The sequence below is a fragment of the Solanum dulcamara genome, chromosome 3, assembly GCF_947179165.1.
Source record: "Solanum dulcamara chromosome 3, daSolDulc1.2, whole genome shotgun sequence".
In the NCBI taxonomy this organism is placed as follows: Eukaryota; Viridiplantae; Streptophyta; class Magnoliopsida; order Solanales; family Solanaceae; genus Solanum; species Solanum dulcamara.
Genome location: NC_077239.1, coordinates 69501033 through 69518441, shown reverse-complemented (window position 1 = coordinate 69518441; position 17409 = coordinate 69501033). Strand labels below are relative to the sequence as shown.

General features: G+C 37.0%; 1 protein-coding gene across 1 annotated transcript; it reads left to right on the top strand.

The window, feature by feature from the left end:
- The first annotated feature begins 272 nt into the window (after positions 1 to 272).
- LOC129882763 (flowering locus K homology domain-like) lies at positions 273 to 17074 on the top strand. Its single transcript, XM_055957205.1, has 7 exons — positions 273 to 403; positions 1616 to 2128; positions 4567 to 4816; positions 14812 to 14960; positions 15044 to 15331; positions 15653 to 15847; positions 16622 to 17074. The coding sequence occupies exons 2-7, from the start codon at positions 1619 to 1621 to the stop codon at positions 16790 to 16792; spliced, it is 1563 nt and encodes a 520-aa protein (XP_055813180.1). The 5' UTR covers positions 273 to 403; positions 1616 to 1618; the 3' UTR covers positions 16793 to 17074.
- The last annotated feature ends 335 nt before the right edge of the window (positions 17075 to 17409 follow it).

Below are 17409 nucleotides of genomic sequence, written 5' to 3'. Positions count from 1 at the left end.
AGGAGACTTTGGAGCCTCACTCCTTTAATTAAAAAAAATATTCAATTAACAAAATCGTGAATAAAGAGGTTCAGTCAAATTATTCTGTTTTATTAAAATATTTTACGTAGCAAAAGTTATCTCTTTTGACAAATTTTAGAGCGTCAAAACTACTCGGGCTACTTTGAAACCACACCAAAAATAAGGAATCATTTCTGTCATTTTCTCCCCAATATTTAAAGTCCAAAATGACAAATAAAAGAAGCATGGGAAGTATATAAATTATCAAAAAATGCCAGCTTCTCATTATATAAAACCTAGTGTCCATTTTCCCTTTCAGTCTTTAGCAATTCTTCCTTCTCCCGCTCTTCTACACAGTTCGCTCTAAAATCTCTCTCTTCGATTACGCAAACTTTCAGTCTCTGTAAGTATTTCATGCTAACCATATTCAATTTACAAATCTCACGTATTAAATCTATGTTTTTCTGTGTGTTTGTATATGTATATGCCTTATTGTTTACAAAATTCCAATCAATTTTCCTGTTTATGGGAAGGTTTAGGCTTGTTTATGTGTTTCGGGATGATTATTTTTCTTGGAAAGAGATGGTTCAAAAAGGTTCCAGAATTGCGGGTTTTGTCAATTAGGGTTTTAAAACGTCAAGGTTTTGGCCGAGCGTTGGTAAAACCATCGGGTGACGGTGTGAAGCTTTGGGTTTGTCTGAGTTTTTGGCAATGTCGGAGTCCCAAGGTGTTAGGGTTTTGTATTTGACAGGTTCTAGACGTAGGTTTCATTTGTAACGAGAATACTACGGTTTCCAGCTATGTTACTTGGTCTCTCCAAAAATGTTGCCGCACCCATGTCGGATCCTCCAAAAATGCACTATTTTTGGAGAATCTGACTTGCACTCAATGGCATTTTTGAAAGTCCGAGCATCCTAGGTTTCCAGTAGATAATGCACCCCCCCCCCCACACAAACTAATCTTCTCCTCTTAAATACCAGACCTAGTTGGCCATTACTCCGTTTGGATTCTGACTTGAGAAGTGGCATTTCATGTAGTATTTACCTTTGCAGTTAAACCTAAGTCTTCGTGGCTTTCTAGTTTAGTACTAGAGGATGATTTCGATCAACAAAATAAGTGGTAATATGTTTGAAGGTATTGGGTAGTGTTACTTATAACTTCAGTATGATTTTTTCTCTCGAGAAGGCTAGGCTCATGATTGAGAATTTATTGGGGTCACTGATGCATGCATGATACAGTTGTTTTGTGTGTTTGATTCTTTGCGGGTTGGTGATTCCAGCATGGAATTCAACTTTTTAGTTATTCTCAGTGCTTTGTAGTGGGTCCACAAGGTCTAATCTTGTGTTTTTTTCTAAACTTCCACCTTTTTACACTGTTTCAGTTTTTATGTTCTAATTTCTTGAACATTTATATGGAGATTATATTAGAAAGAATGCAAATGTTTCTATCTCTTTTCGTATTTTTTGGGCAAGCATCACAGTACCAACTTCATGAAGGCAAACTATTATGTTCCAGCTTCTGCACACGTGAAATGCCTGTCAGAGTTCAATAGTTCATTATTCAGTCAATTGCTGTAGCCGGTATGTTTCTAAACGTCTTTTTGTTTTTCTTACAGAAAATGGCTGATGAAAATTTTGAGCAGCCTGAGATGGGTAACTTGCATGACACAGGAAACCTGGATTATATGAATAGTGTTCAAGACAATGACACTGTGAATGGCAAGGATAATGTGCACGACACCAATCATGTGGACGGCGCCGCTCATATGCACAACGCTGATCATGTGCTCGATGCTGATCATGTGCATGGCGCTGATCATGTCCAGGATACAGATAATGTGCATAACATTGATAATATTTATGACTCAGATACTATTCCTGCTGTGAATAGTGCACCTGAGGAGATACATCCTTCTGAAGAGGTCAAAGTTACTCCAACTGATACAGGAGCTGGCGAAGAAAAAAAATGGCCGGGCTGGCCCGGAAATAACGTTTTCAGGATGTTAGTTCCTATTCAGAAAGTTGGTGGTGTCATTGGTCGCAAAGGAGAGTATATTAAGAAGACCTGTGAGGAGACAAAAGCTCGCATTAAGGTTCTTGATGGTCCTCCTGGGACCGCTGAAAGAGCTGTGAGTTGCTGATAGCTATTGTCATTTTCACTAGTAGGATCTACATAATTATGGACATCTTTTATGTAAATACATGCATTCTAATGATGTGAAATTATTTCCATGATATAACCAATGTTGCTGATGCAGAAAGTTTCATGATCCATTTGTCTTACTGTTCGTGAACCGTCTTTCTGGCTTGCACTTGTTAATATAGGCATCCTTGTGTGCTTGTGTGAGCTTCACCCTCCTGCATGCATATAGGATTATGATTATTTATCGTTTTTAAGTCTAGCAAGTTACCAGTCAATTCAGTGGTTGTCATGGAATAGTTTAAGGTTGATCTACAAGTGTTAATACAGCTATTAGTACTGCTTGCTTATGGTGAATTCTTAGTTTAGTAAAAAATGCTTGCTTATGGGGAATGATTTTAGATAATTTATGGTTCTAGAAATCTGCCTTAAGCATATTTTTACTTAGACTCATTTATTATTTACTCTGTACGACGTAGGGATTCCTAACTTGCCCATCTGCCCCACATACCCAAAAAGAAAGATTAGAGGTTCATGGAATCCCTTTAGGCTCAGCCCTACCTTGAGTCTATATATTATTGTAAGCCAACTGAAATGGTGTTAAAACAATGTTGTACTCCCTCCGGACCACTTTACTTGTCATCCTTGCTAAAAATAGATGGTCCAAAATAGTTATCATTTTAGAAAATGAAGATAGAATTGAGTACATTATTTCCATTCTGCCCTTGGTAATAATTATTGTTGGAAGTAATAAACATTGACTATTTAGCATAGAAAGCCTATGTGAAGAACACATACACATACTCCAATATTGTGATTGCTTGGATTAACTCTTTTTTTATTTATTGAAAAGAGATTAAAGAGAGAATAATTATTGAGTAGGCATCACCATTTTAAATGATTAAAGATAATAAATAAGGGTATGATAGTCAAAATATATAGTTTCTCAAGGGGTATGTAAACCAAAAATTGTAACAAGTAAAGTGGTGAAGTAGTGATTAATCTTACATGTAATCTACGTAAAGGAAAGAAAAAGAAAATAAAGAAAATCAATTAGCAATGTTGATAGTAGCATCAACTATCATCAACTATCACAGAACATAAAGTGAGGGAGAACTGGTAAAAAACTGTAATATACAACTGATTCAACAGTAATTATGCTCAACTTCATGAGAGAATTTTAAGTATTATTCAACTAATTGAACCATAAGTATGACTAACTTCTTCAAAGTGGGTGAAAAACAGGACTTTAACACAACCAAAATGATTGAGAGTTTCTTTGTCATAGTAACCAACATGAGTGTGTGCAGGTTCTTGCCCATATAAGGAAACATTTCAAAGAAAGTGGTCTACACTAGAAGAACCAAGATCGGTACTGCAGTCATCAGCATTGAGCATTACAAGTGCTGTAAAGTTGTTCTGACAATCCATGAGAATTGCCTTGATTCACTATCAGTTCCAAGAGGCAAGAAGCATTGCACTATGTCTGGTAACTTCAAAACTTGGTCGGTTGGTGTCTTGCCAGAAGGTGTTGCTCTGTATAAAAAAGGAAGTTAACAAAAGTAACTAACAATTTGCAGGACATAACTTCCACATGAGAAACATTTAAAATCATTTAATCAGATTTATAAAAAGTCATTAAGTAGAAGATTATATGCCGGGATTTAGTTGAATTAGAAGCTTAGAAAAAGAACTGAGTGGGATTCATCTTTTTTAATTTATGAAAATTGGCCTGAAATATAGCAGCAATGTTTTTACAGTATTGAGAGGACCCAGAATTTGCATTTATATTTCTGTGGGTATGCCTAGCTAGTAAAAAATGAGCAACTGGATCCATATTTAACAGTTCATATGGTATTAAAAGGTTTAAATAGGCATTTTAATAAGTGGGCATATCCATTGGAGTTTAGGCTCAATAGTTTATAGATGTAAATAAACTTGGTGCAAAATGCCTGTGTCCTATCAAAATGCTTGATTTTTGTATGAGGCCCATCGAATGCCTGTTGATTTAGGACTACTTATAAATTGTAGTTCTAGTACAATCTATCTTCATAATAGAAAGGTCCTCTTTAATAAGTTCACTGCAAGGATTCTCTTATTTTCATTTTTGGAGGGATGGGTTATTTGGTAGTTTGTTGGAAAATGAGCTCGCAGTAATTGTAAAACCAGCAATTGGGCTCTGTATTCTCACTTGATTTCGGCAGATTTTCCTGGATGCTTTTGTTCTTAGCACTTCTAATCTGCTTATCATTGATAACACTTTACTTACTGATGCTGCATTATCTGTGTAATCAACTGTGATATTGATTGAACCCTGAATAAGTTTACATACTGTGCATAGTCATTGGCATTTGACAAAAGTTGATTAAGCGCATATTTTCCTTATATCTTGCTGCCCATGGATTGATAATTTTTTTTATGTTGTAGGTGATGATATCTGCAAAAGAAGATCCAAGCTTATTGATTCCACCTGCTATGTATGGTCTTTTGAAGGTTCACAAGCAGATTGTTGATGTAGACACTGATTCAGCTAATGCTCCACCAGGCGCTGGGAGGTCAGTCACGACAAGACTGCTTGTGGCAGCCTCACAGGCTGGAAACTTGATTGGGAAACAGGGTAGCACTATTAAGTCTATTCAGGATACATCTCAGTGCACCATTCGAGTGGTTGGACAAGGTGCTTCTCTCTTTGACTTAGATATCCTTGTCTCGTGTTGTTTCCTTGAGAATTTAATCCTTCCCGCTACTGATCCCCTTGTCATTTGCAGTCCCGAATAGCGTTGTAATGCTGTCAAGCTTTAGGGTATTTCAAGAGAAATTTGGCAATGTTGATGTTCTTGATATAGTATAAGGATGTGTTTTCACGTGAGCTCTCATAATTTGGGCAAGTGTACATTGGCCAAGTAGGTCTCTAATCTGTATAATGGTAAAGAAATTAGAAGAAATTTGAGCATCTAATAAAGGTTTACTGCTCACTCCTGCGTTGTCAAAAGTGAAAATCAAAGGGATGTGCCATGGTTTGTTGCTGGACTTCAAGGAGTCATTTGGTGTGAGGAATAAAAATAAATAGTCATGGGATAAAATTTTGTTGTCTTGTTTGTTTGCCAAGTTTGGATAACTTATCCCACCATTTATACCATAGTGATGGATAAGTTATCTCATATACATGGTGGATAACTTATCCTGGGATAGTTAATCCTGTATAACTTGTTCCCAACCAAACGACCCCTAAGTGTAAAATGCTTACTAGAGAAAGACACAAATGTAAAGCTTACTAGAGAAGGGCACAATTGTAAAAAATGATGTGCAATATAAGGAAAATATCTAAATTTCCTGATAAAATGAAAAAACTAATTGTGGACTAAGGAACTAGAAAATATGAAGTCTTTCATAAATTTTTTTGGAATATATGATGTAAAAATGATGTTCGTCACGTTTGGAAACTATTTTAAATTTTAGTTAAGATGAAAATATAAAGTTGTAAGTCTCTAATTCAAATTTAGTAGTTAAGTTTTTATACTTTGGAGTTTTCCGTTCTTAATCACCTGCATATTTTCACAAGTGGAATAATAAATAATTTTATTAACCACTGAAATTACAAATTGTATTTAGTGAAATTACAGTGCACCACTAAAGTATTTGCCCTTGTACTCTGAAAAAAGGTTATATTTACTCCTTGTTATACTTTTTTGATATATTTGCCTTTGTCATTCTACTTTGGGCACATATTTGCCTTTGGACAGTTAAGTATCATGTCATCTCTTTTATCCTCCTACGTGGAGCCTACATGGCGCCTACATGGATATATTTTTATCACAATTAACAATTTATTTCCTATTTAATATTCTACCTGACCCACTTATTGAAACCTGAACCCACTCAATGTGAAGACCCATTAAGCCTAATTCATGTGTACCCATCCTTTGTGTACCTGAACATTACACCACAGAAGAAATTGTAAGTAAGAGTCAAATTCACAAGGTTCTTTGTGAACAAACCAAGTCTACTAAATCTGCAGACAACTTGTTATGTCCCAAGTTGAGAACTTCAATGCAACTCAAGCAAGAACAGGCTTTAGGCAAATGCTTCATTAGTGAACTGAAACTCACATTCTGAACTTGCAAATATGTCCACAATGCCACACCTTCTGGTATACAACTACTTAGCTGGTTGTTTAGGAACAAAATCTTCTTAATTCTCGGACCCATGTACCCCAAACTAAAAGGAATGCTCCCACTAAACTTGTATTATTAGTAAAATTAATCACTGAAGCAGGGAATTCCCTCAACTCTAAGGAAGTTTACGATCAAATTGGTTATTATTACAAAAAATAGCATCAAGTTTTTTGTTGAAGAGATCCTCGGGAATTGGCCCTGAGAAACTGTTGAATCTGAATCTAAATAAAGAAGATTTGGGATGAATAGGACTGTAGTAGGAAATGGACCAGAGAAGTGGTTGTTACTAAGTTCTAACTCAACGAGAGAATGGGTATAAGAATTATGCTTGATGGGTCTTCACATTGGGTGGGTCGGTTTTTTTTTTTGATGAAGTAAGAAGTGTATTAATAACAAAGCATCCAAAGGATGCAAAATTTACAAAAGTAGGCATAGTAAACTCTAGAAAGGGCAAAAATAAAATCTATCATAATACAAGAGAGCTGACAAAATCCAAGAATTGTTCAGGGTTATATACAAAGGAGTAAGGTTAACCCAACTAAAAAGTAAGACTAAACATCTTCCCTTGAAATTGGAACTGTTAGTTGAGACGCTTTTAAAGCATCTTTGATTTCTTTCTGTCCATAAGCCCCACACAACAACAATCGGAACCATAGACCAAAGTCTCTCGATGGACTTCTCAACTTTCCAATTGCCTAGGCATAACCAATTGTAGACCAGAAAGGGAGAAGAACATTGACTAGATGTCTATAGCAATAGGGCAATGCAAAAATAAGTGGTTGACAGTTTCTAAACTGTTCAAGCACATATAGCATCAGTTGTTGAACTGAATCCTCTTCTGTTGAGATTGTTTAAAGTGAGACATGAATTGTTCATTGCTATCCGGCAAAAAAGGCACTAATATGGTTTCCATCGCCTAGTCTAGAGCTGTCAAAATGGGATGACTTAACCCGACTCAACCCAATCCTAAAGGGCTAGCAAGTTAAATGGGTTAGGACGAGCCAGTGTTTTGAGAAGCGAGAAGCGGAAAAAAGCGATGGGGGCTCGCTTCACAGAAGCGCGAAGCGTGAAGCGAAGCGCATGCTTTTTTCAAAAAAAACGTTATTTAGTATAAAAATAAAAAATAAAAAATATGCATAGATAAATAATCAAGAACTCAAAAGACTTAGATTAAAAAGTAAATAGATAGTCAATAATCCTCATAAGTAACAACATATAAAGCAAATGCATAACCAAATCACAAAGAGAGCAAAATCCTATTCTTCAACAAGATCCTCAAACTCTTGAAGTGCCATCAACAAGGGTTCTACTTGGTCCTCATCTTCTTCATCGGAGGACTCATCAACAAGAGTTCTACTTTTATTTGAACTTGAACCTGTAGCTACTCTTTTTTCCTTGCCGCTTAAAGTACTCCCCCCTAAAACTATAAGATTAAAAGATATTTAAATACAATTAATATATCTTTAGTTTCAGATCACAAGGTTCATAAGTTTTTTTTTTAATACATTGTATCAAGTCAAAACCAAACAATCAAATTGAAACGGAAAGAGTACCAAATCGAACCTTTAGAAACTGTGAGTGGAAGCATATCATAGTATTTGTGTAGAAATAAAAGCTTTTAATTAAGAAAGTATAAAAATGTTAATATTATATTTGGACGGACTAATAAGAAAAATAGTGTCAAATAAAAATGAAATGGAAAAAGTAATATAAAGTGAGCAGATCAGTAGTATTCTTATAAGTAATTTTGATTAGTTTTCTAATTAAATATTAATATTATATCTGGATTGAATAAAAAAAATAGTTTCAAACAAAAATGAAATGGAAGTGAGCAGAGTATTAAATTAATCTATACCTAATTATCAATCCTCTAAGTGTAACCTTTTGGACTTTGTGGCAGACAAGTGATTCATGCTTTTGCTTTTAGACCTTCCTGGCAATAGCACTAAGTTAACTTTATAATTTTTCTTAATATACAATTATGAGGAAAAATATGAATGATTTTCTCTATAAATTTTTTAATACTGAGATTATTTTCTTCACTGCCCGCTTTTTCCAAATAAGCGAGCTTTTTTCTCGCTTCTCCCATGAAGCGCACACTTTTTCTGAAATCGCTTCGCTTCATGGTATTGAAGCGCTAGAGCCTCGCCTCGCTTCGCTTCACGCTTAAAGCGAGCGCTTCGGCGCTTTTTCACAACACTGGGACGAGTTGGCCTTTTCAACTAAATGACCTATAAAATAGCAGCACAACGTAGCCCTAAGTGGGTTGTGGGTTGGGATGGATTGACCCTTCAATCAAAAGATGGACAATATTGGCCTCTTAGAAAGACTATTGAACATTGATCAACACAACACCAATATATCAAAAATTCACATGTTCATGAGTTTCGCACTTTAGTGGAATACATACAAAACAACAGAACATTCAAGATACAACATTCAACAATCATAAGATTCATCATAACTAGGGTTGTTCACAGTTTTGGTTAAAACCAAAATCAAATCGAATAAAAAAATTGATATTTGGTTTGGTTTGGTTTTAAATTTGAAAAACTGATAATATTTGGTTTGGTTATGGTTATAGTAAAAAATAACAGAATAAATAACCGAACCAAACTGATAATTATATACATAAAATTTATAATTATTTATATGTATAATATTAGCTTTTCATAAATAATTAAAGATATTTTATACCTTTTAATTATTAATTTCCATAATTTAATTAAAGATAAAATTGGTTATATTATGGATTCTCTTGTTAGTTTAGTTTAAATATGTAATTTTTTCATTTTAATGGATAAAGTTGTTTGTATTTTGGAACCTCTGTTTGACTTGTTCTTTTAAATTTAAACTGCGTTGCAAGTTTGGTCCATTTGATTTGCCATCAGCATGTCTTTCCCTCAATATGCAGCAAAATTCGCCCTTGTAGGCCGTGAGGAAAAAAGAGCTTCATAAGAAATTTGAAGAATGTGGAGAGAGAATATTTGAATTGTCTCGACTAGCCATAAATCGAAAAATCGAACCAAATCGGTGGTTATTATTTTACTTGGTTTGGTTATGGTTTTAGACATTTAAAAACCGATTAAATTGGTTTGGTTATGGTTTTAATCAATAACCGACCCATATCGAACCATGAACACCCCTAATCATAACAACATACATTACATGATCATTTTTTCATAAACTAGACAAGAAACGAGAAATTAGGCATAAACCTAAAAGTAAAAGAGGTTAAAGATTCATAGTTATAATAATTTCAATTGCCTAATTGCTAAAGATTTGGCAAAATAAAACACTATTCAAAATATATATATAATAAATATTTTTAAAACTCATGACCCACGGGCCGGCCTCTGAGGCTCGTGGGCCAAATGAGGCTGGGCTAAAAAGTCTCGTTCCTAAATGGGCTGAAAAATTTTAGCCCAACCCCACTTAATTTCAGTGTTGGGTTGGATCGGCCTCACGAGCCAAGTCCAGTTTGACATCTTTATCACCTACATGCAGAATTGTTTTAGAAGTGAAGTCAGTTCACAATTTCCTGATTTCTTTCCACAACCATGAGGTAATCTACTAGTGTTGGTAACCCAATGGCTATCATGTCCATATTTAACTTGGACCACTTCTTTCCAAAGTTCCATGCCCTCTTGATTATACCTTCAATGGCATTTCAAGAGCATGCTTTTGCTATGGAGTGCCAGGTCTTTCACTCCTAATCCACCTAGTGATTTTGGTATAGTAACTTTATCCCATTTCATCAAGTGAAGTTTGTGGGACTCGTTATTGTCGTCCCATAAGAATGGGCATCTAATGTTATCAAGCTTCTGCAATATTTCATCTGGTACAAGGAATAAGGACATGAAATAGGTCGGAATATTGTCTAACACACTGTTAATCAAAGTAATTCTGCCTTCAAGAGAGAGGTATTGTTGTTGCCAGGTGGCCAGCCTTTTCTCAAACTTTTCAACCACCCTATTCCATACCTCAACAGATCTATAGCTAGCCCCCAGTGGAAGTCCCAAGTAGGTAGTTGGGAAAGTCCCCGTATTGCAATACATTATCTCTGCCATTTCTTCTAACCCATTAACCATATTCACCGGATAGATAACATTCTTAGACGTAGATACGGAGACCAGAGTGAGCCTCAAAGAGCATTAAGGTGATATTGAGATATTGAACCTGGGACCTCTTAGCCCCACAAAATATAAGAGTGTCATCAACAAATAGCAAGTGTCATACAGAGGTTAATTGACCAGTTCTGTTGCCCACATCAAAACCCTGCAACCAATTATGTTCTTTAGCCTTGTCAAGCATCCTGCTAAGTCCCTCCATTGCTAAGATGAAAAGGAAGGGGGACAAAGGGTCCCCTTGCCTTATTCCTCGCATGGGAGAAAAGAATCCAATTGGGCTTCGTTAACCAAAAAAGAGTATTTTACAGTAAAAAGGGAGAACTTGATCCATCTAATCAACCCATCTCCAAAACCCAGCAGCCTCAAAATAGAGATCAAGTATTGCCAGTTGAGTTTTTCTAAAGCCTTTTCTATGTCTAGTTTGAAAATAAGTCCAGGGACACCATTTTTTAGTCTCCAATCTAATACTTCATTAGCAACGAGAGAAGCATCAGTGATCTGTCTGTCTTTGATGAAAGCATTTTGATAACCTGAGACAAGCTTCTAGATTACCTTTTTGAGTCTTTCTGAGAACACTTTAGACACTCTTTTGTACACGCTGCCTATCAGACTGATGGGTCTGAAGTTCTTTAGTTTAATCGGAATGAAGCATTAAAAGATTTCACCATAGGCAATTGCTTGTGAAAGTGGTTGAAGGTGTTCAAAATATCCTGTTTGATTGTGGTCCAACATTTTGATAGAAGGCCATTGTGAATCCATTTGGTCCTGGACTCTTGTCAGGGGCACAGGAATTAATGGCATTAAGGACTTCATCTTCTTCAAATGGGCAGTCTAGAGCTTTTTTGTCCTCACTGTTAAGACATTTCAAATCTTAAAAAGCAGGACTAGGCCTTCATTCTTCATTCTCAGAGTATAAGTCTTGCTAGAAGTCTAGGATCACCTGCTTGATATGATGCTTATCCTCATTAATGTCATCCTCAACTTGCAGTTTGTCAATACAGTTGTATATCTTAAGAGAATTGGCAATTCTCCAGAAATACTTAGTATTTTTATCACCTTCTTTCAACCATAAACATTTGGATTTTTGCCTCCATGAGATCTCCTCTGCCCTTGCTAGCTGTTGTAATTCCAATTTTAGTGTCAAAAGATTTTTTAGTCTCTTCTTGAGTCAAAAGTCTACCTTTTTCATCTTGCTCTAACACTTGGAGCTCCTCCAATACATTGTTTGTCTTTGTGTTTGACACTACCAAAGACTTCCTTGTTCCAAGTGACCATGTCCTTTTTGAGCATTTGGGAAAGCACATAATCTGATGAACTATTCACTTTACACCCCTGCCACGAGTGCTTCACCAGGTCTCCGAACTCTTCATGTTACAACCACATGTTCTCGAACTTAAAATAAGAAGGTTCAAAGGTCTAATCCCCACATTCTGATTCTAAAGGACAATGACTGGAGACAACTTTAGGGAGAGCTTTTTGAGAAATAGCCCCAAAGTGGTCATTCCACATATAAGAGACAAGAAATCTATCAATTCTAGAGGGTTGCAAGAGTTCAACATTCTTGGTCCAAGTATATAAAACCCCTTGAAGAGGGAGTTCAATCAACCTCGTATCTTGAATAAAGTCGGAAAAAACACTCATTGACCTGGATCTTCTGATGCAATTATATCTTTCATTCTCAAATCTACAAACGTTAAAGTCCCCACCTATCACCCAAACTTCGTCCCATAAACCACTTAACATAAGTCAATTCCTTCCATAATGCAGTCCTCTCCGAATCAGAATGAGGACCATAAAGTCCAGTGAAGCAAAATCTGAGATTTAAATGACCCCTTCAAGCATTGTAGAGATAGTATATTGTCCTTGTTGGGAATCTATGCAATTCCATTGTCTCTAATCCCAGATAATAATAACTCCTCTTCTAGTACCACAAACCTTTATTCAGCCCAACCAACCCATCTAGAACCTCAAATTTGCTTGATAATAGCCACTAGACAGCCATCTGTTTTGGTCTCTTGCAAGCACAAAATGTCTGGTTTCCGTTTATGCATAAGGGCCCTGATAGTACTCCTCCTGCTCATATCATTGACCCCCCCTCCCACACACACACACCCCTTCTAGCTAATAAGTTTTAATTTCGTTCAAAAAATGCCTTTTGAATCCTGCCCCTAGCTGACCCTTCTCCCCTTTCATAAGTCACCATGCATTCCATGTTTTGGCCTCTCTTACCCCTTTCTTTGTAGAATTCCTCCCCCATTTCTTCTTTTTCTTTTGTTGCAATAATTGGGCTTGCCTTTTCTTCTCCATTCTGAGAATTATATCAAACATCTCGTGCTCATATCCAGCCAAATTAACACCAAAAGCCTTGCATGCCTTAAGTCATTACCACCTTGGTCCAGTGAGAGGTCTTGATATTCGTAGGCGTGTTGATCAAACAGTTCTCATTATGAGTCCCATCATACGAAACCTGCTAGTGAAGGAAGCAATATTCGAGTCATTGAGATTGTCCATAGGGAGATCGTATGACATCGTTGGAATGGAGAAATAAAGGGGGTCTTCTTCATCATCGGCTTCTTCTGTTCCCAAGTTCTCTATACCATCGCTAAGAGTTTCTACCGCCTTCTTTGATAGAATCAACAAAAGATTGGATTTGGATTGGCTCTTTAGCTTTCCACTTTTTCGCCACTTTGGGCCTTGCTCTTGATTTGGGCCTGCTCCTCTTGTTATTACAAGAGTAATAACTATTAACCCTAAGGTGGTCCCCATTGAGGGAATTAGTAATGTTGACTTTACTACTAACCACCTTATGGGCTAGATCAAATAAAGAAGAGGCCCACTTAAGGTTTTTGAAATTTGAAATCTGAATAATCCCTTCGTTGGACTGAGGGTCCTTGGACCAGGAGTTATTAAGGTAAGTTCTTTTACCTCCTCCGGCCACTCAACAACTTTTGAAGGACTCTCCATAATAATGGAGAGTTCATAAGAGCAATCCCCAGCCGGGAGTTCCAGTTTGTAAAGGAGTACAAGATTTGAATCTTCAACATATATGCGAGCCCAAAGGAGATTACTTCTCTTCTTGGTATCCTCGTTAGCATCTACAAAACCACCACACTTACCACCAATAAACCTCAGACCATTCACTCAAAGGAATTCTGAAAACCCTTGTCCCATTTTCCCCCTGTTCTTTCGCCAACAGATTGCTCTCCGAGTCCCACGTCCACCAATCTAGTGTGAGCCTTCTCCCATTGTAGTATCAGTCACCAACTTTAACCCTCTAAGCCTTTTGCTGCGACGACAGTTCGAATAGGAAGAGATTATGAGCAAGAGATGAAACCTTCAAACCAGCCGTCATCGACCATCAATTGTAGAACCATTTCTGGATGACGTCCACTGTCGGATTAGCACAAAAAGGGTCGTTAAAGGTCCCCACCAAACATCAACTCAGGGTATGGTTGTTTCCGACCTCAGTGGGTTTGGCCATTCATAACAAGCCAACTTTGGATGCTAGCACCTTGGGTGTAGGATAAGTAAATTTTTAATTGTGATAAAAATATATCCATGTAGGCGCCATGAGGCACCATGTAGGATGATAAAAGTGGTGACATGATACTTAACTGTTTAAGGGAAAATATGTGCCCAAAGTTGGATGGCAAGGGCAAATATATCAATAAAGTATGACAAGAACCTTTTTCTAAGAGTACAAGAGCAAATATGACCCTTTTCCGAACATAAAAGGACTTCTTGGAATTCTTTAAATATCTTAGGGACTTGCTCAAGATTCCCCACCTTTCATCTCACTTTGTCAACAAATATGATCTCGAGCTGGCTTTAGGTGGGTACATTGGGTCCTAAAAGGACATGGAGCTAACACTGGCGCAAGTTTATAAACTTCAAATTGTATTGGCAAATATTTTGCTTTTATATATACCCATTTTATTAATTTTATTTGACCAGTGATGCTTGTGAATATTGTGTTTTGCGTCATTCGTCTTTATTGAAATAAACAAAAACCATGATAATGATAATTCTAGATGTTGAAAATCTGGAAACCCTAATTTGTTGGTCAAAAGATAGGAGAGTAGATAAAAAAGCTGCGGAGGAACAATCAAAGTAACTATTCTGAGGAGAATAACACATCGTTTCTGGTCCTTTTGGTTAGGTTCCCTTTGTCTTGTTTGCTTCTTGAATTATATAATAATTAAGAAAGGACTATGTTGTGAAATTGGTAAAGCTCAAGAAACTAACATGCAGTGTTATTTGTTGTGAAGTCAAGTGGTACGCAGTTGTGTCGTGTGTGTTATTAATTTCTCCTTTTTCCTTCTGGAAATGTTATCATATGTTTGATTCCCATCAACTGGATTCTGCAGAGCACCTTCCACTTTTTGCTCTTCCTGATGATAGTGTTGTTGAGATACAAGGAGAGCCTGCCGGGGTACATAAAGCAGTTGAAATGGTTGCATCACACCTCAGGAAATTTTTAGTTGATCGTAGTGTAATTGGATTATTTGAGATGCAAGTAAGTCTACTCTCTGGTTTTTGCATGAATTTTACCTTAGTAATAACTTTTAAAAAAAATTATGACTTGTCTTGTCTGCTCAGATGCAAATGCCAAATGCTCGATCAAATCAGAACATGCCTCCAGCTGGACCTACTCAGTCATGGGCCCCTCCTCCATCCAGTTTTCCTGGGAGGGCTGGGGGTGGACCTGGTTTTGGACCCAACACCCAGTACATGCCGCCTGCACAACCATTTGATAATTATTTCCCACCGGTAGACATGCCACCATTGGAAAAACAGCCTCGTCAGGGCCCTCCTCCTTATAGTAGAGATGCTTCAATGGGAACTTATGATACAAATGTGCAAACACAACAATCTATGGTTACAAAGGTGTGTTCTTTTTCTGCATTCAATCTGTCAAATGCTACTACTGACCTAATTTACACATTCTCTGCGAACTTGAGATAATTCGGGGAGTCGGACTCTGATCTTGATTAATGAATCACCCAACAAAGGTGCATGAAGAGGTGGCATATGCATCATGCCTATATATGTTCACGTGATAAGTATCAGATGTCCTTTTATGGGTACTACTGAATAGATCTGTCAAGTTGCCAGAAGTCTTGCCTTCTTTTTTAGACCTTCAATTCTTTTTATATAGTATTCCAACATTCTGTTATCTCATGCTCCTTAATGTTTTTTCTTTTGAAGGTCACACAAAACATGCAAATTCCTTTGTCCTATGCTGATGCTGTAATTGGGACCTCTGGTTCAAATATTAGCTATATTCGTCGGGCCAGTGGTGCGTCAATTGCAATTCAAGAAACAAGGGGTATTCCTGGTGAGATGACTGTTGAGATAACTGGATCAGCATCACAAGTGCAAACAGCGCAGCAATTAATTCAGGTAATATCTTCTGATAATATATTATTGAACTTCAAGTTACCTTTTGGAAATCCAACAGTGGTAGTGCTGTTTCTGGATTTGTGACGTAGATGTGGGATTCAAATTGTCTCCCAATTAGGGTTATTTGGCATGGTTAGAGAAATGAAGGGCTAGCTCAGCTTGGGGAGGGTGTTGCAAAGTTTTTTTTTTGTTATACTGGAGTAGAGAAGTAGAGAGGGAGGTGGTGGTACCATGTTGCAGGTAGGGGATCAGTTTAAAAGGTGTGATAACAAGGCAAGATGTTTTACCTTACATGGGGGATGGGATTAAATCCCCAAGGCATGGGGCATAAGCCCATTAATTTTTAATTTATAAATATTTTTGCACTAATAAAATCAGTATAAATTACCATAAATTGTGAAAATACATTGAAAAATAACTAACAAATGTAGGAAAAAGTCAATACATGTTTCCTGTTGACACTTTTGTCCACTTCCAGGATATATGAGCATACTAACTTGCGTATGTTCAATACAAAAGTGTAAAATGACCGTGATGTACAAATTAAAATCAACCTTCTAAAGACCCAAGCATCAAATGGAAAAAATGCTTCTCCTGATCTATGATTCTGTATCTTCAAGCAAGCTTATCTTTTCTACCATTCCAGAAGCCCCATTGTCACTTGTGAATGTGAGCTTTGTGTTTTACTGCAAAAGAATGAGTTTGCCATATCAGTCTTACAACTGAGATTTCTTAGAAATGCATTGTGTTCTTACCACCCTTCTTATGGTGCAGAATTCTATTGCTGATGCTGCCAGCTCAATGCAGAACACTGCAGCTGGACCACCTTCCCAAGGTTATAATCCTTATTCTCAAGGTCCTGTATACAATTCACCATCAGGTGGCACTGGCCATCCATCTGCTGCTGATTATGGTTCCATTTATGGATCCAGCTATGGTTATTGATGGATATCCTGCTCAAGACAAGTCATGCTTACAATCATGAGATCTGAAGTCATATCTGCTTAGAAAGATTTGTTTTCAGTTAGCTGTATCATGATTAGTAGAGTGGTGGATGCATCCATTTTGAAGCTATTAATATATCGCACCGAGTACTGGATGATGTTTCACCTCAGTTATACAGCGTACTAGATATGTTCATACTAAGAGATAAAAAGAATTGCTTTCAGGGAAAGATGCTTGTTAGTTTAAATCATTAATTAGCTGTGGATGGCATCGTCTAATCTTTTGGAGCTTTTCTAAATTTACTTCTTGTGTTTTGTTGTTGTGATAGCTCTATGCTCGTGCTTTCACATAAGGGGTTGCGAAAGTATTGAAAGGGGTTAACGGCATATGTATGGTCCATGGTAGGAGCCAAAATCCGTTTTCTTTCCTTTCCATGCCCGCTTGTATGGCATTGTTGTTGGCATTGTAAGGGAGGTAGTTTTGAGTTTTGACAATGGTTGCTCGACTGACTTTGCAACCAATAGAACTGAAGCACGTCAATGGCCAAGATGAGCAACTCCTCTACACATGTTATGGTGGGAAGTGTGTAGGAGAGAACCTGCAAACTGCGTCCATGG